The following is an 11,401-nucleotide window of genomic DNA, read 5'->3' as shown; positions in this document are numbered from 1 at the left end:
TATTCACGCAAAATCCGATATTTAAAAGGATATCCATGCAAAAAATCCTTTATTTTTCTTAGTATTTAATTAATTTTTAGAAATTAAAAACAAATTTTATTGTAATAATAATTATACAATATAATATGTTATTTATTTATTTATTTACTTATTATTGGCTAAGATAAAAAGATATGCGTTCTAATATAGACAATAACCAGGGAATCAAACAATACAAGATAGAGTAGCTTATAGGGGATGCAAGGTAACTAAATCAGAATGCGGCTCGCCTAACAAGTTTAAGCTTGTTCCAACCAAACAGCAAAGTCAGCAATCCACATTTGACAATCCATATTGCAGATTGTTGGGGAAAAACCCAAGCGCCGACCAGAAAGGAGCGCCGACCAGAACGCGCCGACCTCACAACGCTCGAATTGGAGGCACCCCACTGGGCAACTGGCTCAGCTCGGCACCCGACCAGGTGCCGAGCCCTAAAAGTGCCTTGTCCAAATATTCGATCCTAGCCTAATCCCTTAGAGAGGATCTGACAACTGGATACCCCACTCCACCGTACTCTGCTACCGTCGTCAAGCCATTAAGGCACGTGACCTCCGCCGGCCCTCAGCACGCCCTATCATTAATGCGTGCGACCCCTGCGGGCCTCCAATGCACTCAACCATTAATGAACACGGCTTAAGATGATCTCCAGATCACTAGACCATCAAAGCGTATGGCTCTCCCTGATCACCGGTTCACTCAGCAATTAATGCACTTGTTGTCTACGAACCCTAGGCCCGCCACGGCCGGCGGTTCAACCACTCCAACAGATCCGATCAACCATGACAATTCGCTGACTCCGATCTGATCCGGTCTTATTCTCCACAACGCCATTAATGAGCATGATCATGCCCAATTATCACGAAAAAGACAATTTGCCCTGTTACCTCTCAGGTAATATAATATCCTTCTATAAAAGGGAACCTGGGGAAAAAAGAACGGGGACAGACACACAAGAACAAACATTCTCCTCTTTTACTCCACTCATATACTAGCCCCCCTCTGACTTAAGCATCGAAGGGCCGGCGCCGGAGATCCCGGCCACCGACTTCTTGCAGGACTCTCCAGGAGGACGCCACCAGCTGACGCGCCGCCACCTACTGTTCCAGCAGCAGAGCTCCTCCCCTCTCAGCCGACGATCGCCTCCGGGTCCAATTTCCAGCAACACAGATGATGGTAATAAGTACGTAAGTTTCATAGGTGGCCTTTAAATACTGCTGCTCTTCAACTAATATAACGATCAGCTATCTGATTACTCAAAATACCAGCAAGCCAAAACAGCTGCAGAACCATCATCGGACTAGAAACAATCTGTGTATGCCGTTGCACCTGGAAGATGGAGCAGTCAATAAAAATCATTGCAAAAATGGCAGAAGCAAATCTTCTTTCCCGTTGTTAGCAGTAAATAACTCCACATTCTTTAAGACAAATGAATTCATGCCGGAAAATCTATTATCTTCAAACTAGAGAAACAACAAAAGACAAAACAAGCAAATCTAATAGCAAAGCAAACAACCTTTCAATGGATAATCCTTCTCGGAGACAAACCACAAAGGATCTTCAGCAGATACCAGACCATATGGAAAATAGAGACCATCAAGCAACAGCATCCCAAATAATGGAATTGTTCCTAACCAAGTTTCAAAAGTTATTACAGACATAACAAAAGCCAACTTGCAGCAACAGTTCATCTACCCTGATTGCACCATCCTACAGCGCATCAATGCCAACAAGCAAGACTTTCCATGATCGAACCCTTGAAAAAACAGCAACAACTATACATACCGCCACATGTTTTGTCCTCCCCGACCATCTGTCAATTAAGAAAAAGGTCCCACCGGAACAGACCATGGTAAACAAATCCTGAAGTAGGTCCCATAAATGACCTCTGAGTTAAGACATTTGACATGCACGAGGCATGTTGTTCCATGGACAGGAGTCGAGGCCCAATCCTTGAGAGAGTGTAGATGATGTTCCAGCAGGCACTTCCTTGTACTCGCTGCAGAGATCTTCACCCAGAAGTGTTGCTATGGCATCATTCAAGGTAGAATGCTCTTTGGCAGTCTGAGAGTTCTCAAGCCAATCTGACCCTCCAAGTAAAGCATCAGGCCTTAAGAAATCTGAACAAGGTGAAATGTCTCTCTCCCCCACATTTGGGGTTGAAACATGTTCGGCAGCGGCTAGCATGATGTCTGAACCTGCAGGAACGGTATCTGGAATAACTTTTTCTCAATATTAAATGGCACAAATTAAAGCAGAAATAATGCTTACCAGAAGGTTCTTTAGAAGGCTGAAGCTCATCCAGTGAACCACCACTAACGGGTGGGGTGCACTCATTGAAGACAGAAGCAGCAGGTCGGCCCAAGGGCGAAATTGGATCATTGTATTCTTTCCATGCTGCCTCACAAAAGTTAAGCCCTGAACTTTCTACCATGCCGCCAGGTGCAACAACAGAAGAACTTGATCTCTTCCCTGATGATTGAGTCTTACGTGCCTGTGCCTCATGAAGCAATGCATCCAATAGACCGCTGTTCCTTGGTGAGACACATTCAGATTGCACTGACGCAGTTGCTGGAGGAGACTGGATGTAATTATCGATTGCCTCAGGAGGTGGAGAAGAGCAAGCAAGCCAGCTACTAAGATCACATTCTGGATATTGGAGTGAAGGGAGCTCCATCTTCACAGTCCCACCAAGGGGCCTGGAAGCAGAGAAATTGCCATTTGAAAGGGCATGGCTACCAGGGATTGCACCACCAAAGGGTGCCAGGTCCTTGCTGCTGGGGTCTGGATCATACGGATAACCTAAACCAAAGCTCCGCTGGATCTTTTCAGAAGGCTCATTTGAAAACTGCTCAAGTGGAGGAAGCCCAGTAGTGACACTACCATGAAAGCCCGGAAGTGAAGTCTCAGATTCTCGAAACTGCTTCACATGGTTCCCCATTGGGTTCATGAAGCCATAATTTTGGGATCCAAAGCCCTGACTCAGCATGCTACTCACTGAAATATCTGAAAATGGTGGTGCATAAGACAAAGCCCCATGATTGGCATTAAAGCTGTCAAATATAGCATCAGGAAAATCGAAACTATTTCCCTGCAGGAGCTCATTGGGCCGTTTTTCACCATTGCCATATGCAGTGGCGGTCTGGCTTTGCTGATTCTCACTTGAAGCTTGGAAAGGCACATTAGAAGTATAAAGGGGTAAACCAGCTCGCTGACGTCTCTTGATCCGGGTGTTCCAATAGTTTTTTATCTCATTATCTGTCCGTCCCGGTAACTGGGGAAAAAATCAAGATGAATTGCAGCACTGAAGAAATATCTAAGAAAACTTTCAGTAAACTATAACTGCAAGCAACTTCAAGAAAAATCTAGCAAAACTGCCCAAAAGCATGCAACAAAATAAAGAATTATGTGCAATCAAGAATAAACTGATAAATAAAGATTGGATTTATCACATAAATAAAGACTTCACATCATGCTTCAGCAAACTTCATTTAGATATACGGTGAACCACATATATATCTTATGTTGTGCTCAAAACCAACATATTCATTTCAAAAATAATTGATGCATCCTCTTATGTTCCATTGTCCTATATGTTTCAAACATATTACAAAACTTCTTATGCATACCATGCATCCACAATTTTTTTCTGCAGTACTATGTTTTCAATCATCAACAATTTTTTTAAAGATAAGCTGAAGGCAATACCTCCAGAAACATGCTCTAAGGCCATAGTCAAATTTTGTTGCTCAGTTTACTACACAAGCTCAGACAGATGTGCAAGGATGGATTGGACTCTGGCTGCACTTAAGAGTGCAGGGATGGGCATGTACTATATTTGCATTCAACTGAGTTAGCAACCGCTAGCCTGGTTTTGGGCTGTATCAGATGAAGGCTCAAGAGCCCAGGGAAGATGAACCTGATTCAGACCAGATCTTGACTCCAAAGCCATATTATCATAAACCCACATCACCATCATAAGATGTCCAAGCAGTCGTGAAGTAAACAAAGTATGATTTCAAGACCACAATATAATTAAGGCCACTTTGCAAGATCAAATTCATATTGCTACATAAGATAATTTTCAAATAGAATAGCATCCGACTACATGCATAGCCTATATCTGTATCAACAGATCCTCTCATGCCAATATTGTACATGACCGGGCTTGACATCCTACAGGTCAGGTTTGGGAATGGCAGAATCTTGGATATGTCTAGTTTAGGTCCAACATTTTAACCTCAATTTACAATAAACTAAGTTTATAGGATACATGACCAATAAGGGCTATAACATAGTTCTACGCAGGTACGCTGACTCTCATTTCCTGTCATCTACTTGTGAATTAACAAGAAGTTAACTATACTCCATAGCAATACTTATTTTATAACACGTTTCTACCTAGTCCTCAAATAGCAAATGCTTTCTAACTAGTCCTCAGATAGCCAAAACTTAAACCTTGGTACTAATTGCCGCAAAATTGGAATGCTATACCAATAACAACTACAAAGCAATTTTTTGAATGCCTTGGGAATGCATGGAACGCAGGAACCTAAATAAGTCTCTTTCATGTTCAGGATTGTCGATCGGTGGTACATGCGAAAGCTTGCATAAAAATCAATAAAGAGAATCAGACACTTGGGTCTTTTTTAATCGTCATCCAAACGAATATTTGCAATACATATTTGTGATTTTTTTAAAGATATTTCTGATTTGTTACTGAAGAGTTTCCAATGAATCTTCTTTCAACCCAGAGTTTTCTAATAATAATTATATTATATTCTATGTAACATGGCTATGATTTGAAACTGGAACAGCATCATAATTACATTGCAGAGTCAGCTAGCGTGATGGAGCAAGCAATACCAAATGTAGGCTAGTCAAGGCGATTCAAGATATACGCATACCTATATCTGTAAATAACTAAATCAACTCAAACACATCTCAATTTGATCCACTGTCAACCCTACTTATTGTGGGCCCTGAAGTCGGTGACTTGCCTTCCACCACAATAGCACATACTCCAACATCATGGCGGTATTGGAAAAGTCATGCCTCAACTCCAAAGCTCACAAAACTGGAGCTCACCAGATAATCATGGTCTCACATGAGGCCAGGAATAATAAACTAGGAAATGCATATTAATTAGCATTTAGCAAGTTGTCTACAAGCAAGTCCTTACTTTGTTAGTGTCTCAATATAAAGGCTAAACTAGCCCCCCAATCATCATCTGCAGACCTCATTTGCTAAAGCTTAACTAACTCAAGCCAAGAATTGGAAAAGAGAAAGGTGCCCACTTACTATAGCACCCAAAAAAGAATAAGTTTTCCATGGCAAGAGTATGATGTCTGTCATCTACCTGTAACAAATTTTCCTGATGATGCATACATGTATTTACCGATTCACACAAAAGAAATCTCTAACACTTCCTCAGCCACTGACAACCGAAGCATGGTCAGAGCTAGGAGAACTAGAGGGTCAATTGCCCCCACTAGAATTTTTAAACTTTCTAACTATTAGCTATTAGTTGGCCTTGCACTGTCATCAGCCTTTAGATTTAAATGTGTGTTTTCTCCAATCTTAGTTAAGAACATAGTATAGCTCTTCTAATCAGATCAACCTTCCAAATATAATGGGATAAATTATGGAACTAGTATTCCTAAATATTGGTAAAACCAAAGAAAACAGAAGTGGAACAGGATAAGAGGAGATGAATTTCTTGGAAATTACAGAACATGTTACATCTCATAGAAAAATTTAGGTGAATATGTTGTATTAACATCCAACATATGAACTCAAGCAATCTTTATTTTGTTTTTTCTTTAAGAGAGTTTCCCTTCCCTGGATCTATTGTTTATATAAGAGAATAAGTTCCACATATTAAAACGCAACCTTTTTCCCTTTTTCGGTTAAATGGAGATTTTTTTTCTTTTTTTTTAGTGATTTCCCAAATTTATCAAGGAAAAGAAGAGAAAATAGAGATGACAGAGAGCATAATCATCTTTTTTTTTCTTTAACAATTATATACTTATGCTTTTCTTGTTATGTTGATTTATTTGAAGAAATGGAGGATGAATGGGAACCAATCTTCTAACCGCGCATTTTTCTTCAATCTTCCATTTCTCCATTTTTCTAACTCAAAATTACAGGCTATCCTCTTGGACACCCAATCATAAAATCATGCACAAATATATATTTTTCTCAACTAGTTTGGCATGTAAGACTTTGCAGGAGGGCATAAGGATCTCAATTTAATAACATATAAAAATATTACCACAAAAATCAAACGCATGTCATGAAGTATCTGAAAAGGTAAAAAAGTTGATTCATTATCAGAAATGAACTAGAATCATTCAGAAAATGGAAAAGGCATCACGAGGGAGGAAACAACATAATACATAGTCGATGACAAATACAAAGAACAGTAGTTGTTCAAACTTTAAGAATGCATCTTTTAAATTTAGAAATATCGGTACTTGGTGTCCCCCTCAAAAAAATAATAATAAAGAAAAATTCTGGATCCAGTAATAAATTCAAGCATGATAAAAAAAGGAAGGCATTAAGGAAATGTTTCTTTTTATGCCAATCCCGAGAACAGAAGCATCATCAGATAACTGCCAGGATGATTATTATTGTTGGCTTGCCTTCCTTAATCACTTTATAAAAATATGAGAAGCATTAATATATCTTCTTAGTTATTATTATACATTAAATTATTATTTTTCGGGAAAAGATCGATAGACAAGCCCTTTTTAGATTTTTATTAAAAAAAATCATATTAATAATGGAGTGATTATGCTCATAATCAATATGATAATAGAATAGTCCGATCTGAACCTAACAAAAGGAAAAAATAGAAAGCTAGTCAGCTGTACCTTGACTAAGGAGAGCAATTTGGACTAATCTTAAGCCCACAAAGGCTCGTCGTTGTTTACACCATCAGAGATTAGTCGTTGGGGGGCAGAGGTGCAGAATTATGGTCCTATCAGCTTGTTGTGAAGCGTTTTGGATATTTTCTCTGTAACTATGACATTAGAGCGGAGATAATTGAAGGGCACATGTCATTCAATAACAGATAGTTTGACATGGAGGGAGATGAGAGGAAGAAGGGTATGAGATTGCTGATTACAACGGAGTGATCACTCATGAAAAGATACATGAGGATCACAGCAGACAAACAAAATTCCTAATGTCTGAAAAAAATAATTATAAGCCTAGTCATAATTGAACTATACCATGCCTGTCTTAAAATATCTAACAAAACTTGTGTATGTATTAGGGGGAAAAGATCTATCCATAAATAACTGGAATGAGTTGATCAGATGATATCTCACAAACATGGATGATTGATACATACAACCTTCCATAAATATTGCTCTGGTATTTCATACCCAGTGACTAAATTTCACCTAACACATGAACTGCATCAATTCTCTAAGAAAGCTATACAAATTATATTATGCATTGTTCAATCAGATAAAAATCAAACAGCTAAGACATAAAACTATATAAAAGAGCATACACACTATAATAATGATTGAATTAAAAGCGACATGAACTTACATGTGCAGCCATCCGAGCCCATTTGTTGCCCATCCTAGCATGCAGTTCGATTATCAACTTCTCCTCTTCTGGTGTGAAAGCACCTTTCTTAAGATTTGGTCTCAGATGGTTGGCCCATCGTAGACGACAGCTTTTGCCACATCGAGACAGACCTGAGTGCTTCTGAACAGCATTCCAATTCCCTTCACCATGCTTCTTGACATAATCTACCAAAATTGCATCCTCCGCAGACGTCCATGGTCCCTTCTTCAAAACTTGTCCTCCTCCTGTCAGCAATCCCCCGCTACTACCTTCATTTGATGGTGAGTCGACCTGGTCCATTGGAACCATTGCATTGTCACTGTCATCTGTCGTGCGATTCATTTTCAGAACCTGATTTTAAAACATAGCTTGTTACTCATTGAAAATCATAAAAGCAGGAATGCAACTCAAGATGATAGGGGAAGAACCCAAAAAAGGGATACAGCGAAGCAAGTATTTTGAATAATTAATTGAAAAGCCTCAACAGAGACAAAGAATTGTTAAAGAAATGGCCATCTCATTTTTTTCATGTCATTCAGAAAAAAAAACTTAGGACTAAAAATAAATATTACAAGCTGCCATGAGTTTTTGCAAGTGCAAACTCAACAGGAATTATATTCCCAATGAGAAATACAAAAACAAAATTAAAGTAGCTGAAAAGCATTGATCTATAGACTGAAAGAGAACAGCATTGAAGGAATCAGGAAGCACAAACAGAAAACAACAATTGCGACTGAATTTCTAGTAACTCCAAAAACTACAAGCTAAAACAGGACAAGGAAGAAAAGACACGCTAATTGCGAAAGCCCCAGTACCGATGCTCTGTTGTCAGAGATCGAGTTCACATCCTGGGAGGTTTTTATTTTTGCTTGGGGTGGGTGGGGGTTGGGGAGGTAAAACAGAGGAGCCTGTCCTCTTACATCTTTCCAGAAAACACAACCAGTGGCATTTGCCAGATACACAAAAGTAGCAGGAAAATTGTCAAACCAAGTGGCATCCAAGAAGCTTTTGAACCCACATATATCCAAATCCTTATATATATAAAAAAAGAAATATTAAGAATTTAATAATATAGTTCCTTGCAATCAAACATTGATGAGCTAAGCTCGCTCCTGCCAGGCTTGAAAAAAAATAGTATGGGACAAAATGAATATTACAGAAAGAGGAGAAACTACAGACCGCCCTTTTCAAAGTAAAATTAGTAAGAAATCATAAAGGGTTACTAACAACCTAAAAATCAACCACGAAAGCATTAAAATGATTAAAAAAACCCAGTTCTGGTCGTCAAAAATTAAAGCCTTTGCTGGACCAAAATGGATCCCACAAGTATCATGAGATCCCAAAAAGGTGTATCAAAACCCATTTTAACTTAAAGAAATCGATCCAGATCCCCGGTCCTCTCTTAAAACCAAGCAAATACCATATAAGAAACCAAAATAGTTCATCATTTAAGACAATCCATATAAGGAGTAAAAAATCAAAAAATACGAATAACCTTACCAAAAATTTTAGCTTTGCTTCCGAAAACCACCAGGAAAACTCAAGCCAACTCCTCCTCTAACCCTAACCCACTTCGCCAAATTCCCCAAACACAACCAGACAAAAAATTTAAAAAAAAAATGTCGACTAAAAATTCCACTAAAAGACCTCAGGCAAAACAACCAGCCAACCCCCCTCCCTGATTCACCAGAAAACAACCAAGAAATTCAACAAAGAACCTAAATTCCCGCTCCCAACCCGAATCTTCCCCCGATCAAAACCCCAAAAATCAAATCAAACCAAAGAAATCACCAGGCATCACCATCAAACTCTCCAGTCACCGATCTCCCCCCTCCGCCTTCCCACGCGAAAACAAAACCAAAAACCAGCTCAAAGCCTCAAAACCTCTATATACAAGAAAATGGGGAAGCCGAAACGCAGTGGGAGGGCGCGTACATTCGATTCTTGGAACCCTAACTCGCCATCGATCCGGCGATTCACGCACACTGATAGAAGTCGAGAATTCGCCATCGATCCGACGATTCGCGCACACTGATAAAAATCGAGAAAACAAAGAAGAAAGCGAGAAAGATCAGAGATTACCGAAGCCACCTCGAGATATGACAGGGAAATGGAGCCGATCGCTTCTCCCTCCCTCCCTCTCTCTCGCTCTCTCGCTCTCTCTCCTCACTTTCTGCCCTTGCCCGTAGCTTCGGGGCGGACCCAATCAACGCTACCTCGCACGCCCCCTTCTCTCTACCTCACTCCTCTTTATATAGTTTCTATTTTCGAAGCCCTTCGTTCTTTTTTAGACACTTAAAACTCCCCCTTTCCCCATAAAAATTCACCGCTGACACTATATTGCCCCGCCAGAACCGGATAGCTAAGGAAAACACTGGACTCCCTTAAAAATCTCAACCGTCACAACGCTTACCATCAATTTTGGAGGTCCACTGGTTGGACGTTTGGATTGATCGGTTCTGTCTAAGCTATTAGAGCTGCCAGACTAGCTGATTCAATTTTGCTTTTCCGAAATTTTGTGCGAGCAGTATATAACCCAGAAATGAACCCAAGAATAGGAGGCACGGGGTCCACGGGATGGAGGAGCATTTGTGTGGTCTTGGGTGCTGCAGTTTGCGTGCGGGGAGGATTATCTCATTTTCTTCTGGCACGGAGCGCAATCCGCGGAAGATCTGGGGTTGCAAGCTTGAGGAGCTTCGGAGAAATCGAATCAATGTGAGTCTTGCACATGGGGAGATGTTTGTATGTGCAAAGATTAGAAGGTTTTTTGCATTTGAGAGAATATTTACAATGGATTATTATGATAATTAGTTTTGGTGTATAAGAATCACTGGAAGATATTGCGCAGGAATCGTCCGGGGATCAGTGAAAATTATATGTGTTATATTCTATGTCGTTGGCAGTTAATTTTCGTTACAAAGAGATAATTGTGCAGTTAATGAGAATTAAGTCGATGAGCAAACGACAAGTCTGGTAGTAGATATGTTGAAAATTAGGGTTGATATAATCTCTATTCTATTTATGAAAGTGATAGGAAGAGATATCGAAGGGGACAAGTATGACGTAGATGAATAAAAACTAGAAATGGATTGTGGTGCTTGCTTTTATGAAATAATTATCGTTGCAGAAAAATTATATTTTTTTATTTAAAAATAATCATGTGTAACAAGAACTTTAAATAAAGTAACGTATAGAATTAAGTAGATACGGTTAACGAATCTCATATGAATTAATAAAAAGTATTGCTCGAAAGTTGTTACATTGAAAATTAGGGTTGACGTAACCTATATTCCATTTATGAAAGAGATGTGAGGAGATGGATAACAAAACAATTATATGACGTAGATGAATAAAAACTAAAAATTGATTGCGGTACATATTTTGATGAAACAACTGTCGCTGCAAAGAAATTATGGTTTTCTTATTTAAAAAAAAAATAATGCCCAAGAAAACTTTGAATAAACTAACGCAAAGAATTGAGAAGAAACAGTTACTAATTCTCATATGAATCAATAACAATTATCATTTGAATGCAACTACAATGAAAATTAGGGTTAACATGAACTCTTTTTCATTTATTGAAGTGACGTGCGGAGATAGCAAAGGGGACAAATATGACGCAGATGAATAAAAACTAGAAATAAATTTTGGTGTGTGTTTTTATGAAATAACTGTCAGGGCTTATGGTTTCTTGTTTAAACATAATAATGCATAACGAGAAATTTAAATAAAGTAACGTATACAATTAAGAATATGCGGCTAGAGATTCTCATATGAAACA

At 39.0% G+C, this 11,401-nt stretch overlaps 1 protein-coding gene across 5 annotated transcripts; it reads right to left on the bottom strand.

Annotated features, from left to right (window-relative positions):
• Positions 1–1,455: 1,455 nt before the first annotated feature.
• On the bottom strand, positions 1,456–9,889 carry LOC103709043 (transcription factor GAMYB-like). 5 transcript variants are annotated; one of them, XM_088703268.2, is made up of 4 exons: positions 9,703–9,889; positions 7,600–7,971; positions 2,308–3,310; positions 1,456–2,234 (listed from the first exon to the last, which is right to left on the bottom strand). In XM_088703268.2, the coding sequence occupies exons 2-4, from the start codon at positions 7,960–7,962 to the stop codon at positions 1,930–1,932; spliced, it is 1,671 nt and encodes a 556-aa protein (XP_088559394.2). In that variant the 5' UTR covers positions 7,963–7,971; positions 9,703–9,889; the 3' UTR covers positions 1,456–1,929. The 5 variants fall into 5 exon arrangements, with proteins under 5 accessions (XP_088559394.2, XP_088559392.2, XP_088559391.2 ...); XM_088703266.2 differs by having other exon boundaries at positions 1,534–2,228; XM_088703265.2 differs by having other exon boundaries at positions 1,534–2,234; positions 9,712–9,849.
• Between the last annotated feature and the right edge of the window lie 1,512 nt (positions 9,890–11,401).

This window comes from Phoenix dactylifera, chromosome 8, assembly GCF_051530095.1.
Source record: "Phoenix dactylifera cultivar Ajwa chromosome 8, Ajwa_hap1_PhDact_Kaust_v1.1, whole genome shotgun sequence".
Taxonomy (NCBI): domain Eukaryota; kingdom Viridiplantae; phylum Streptophyta; class Magnoliopsida; order Arecales; family Arecaceae; genus Phoenix; species Phoenix dactylifera.
The sequence above is the reverse complement of the archived record's forward strand: the minus strand, read 5'-3'. Positions and strand labels throughout refer to the sequence as shown.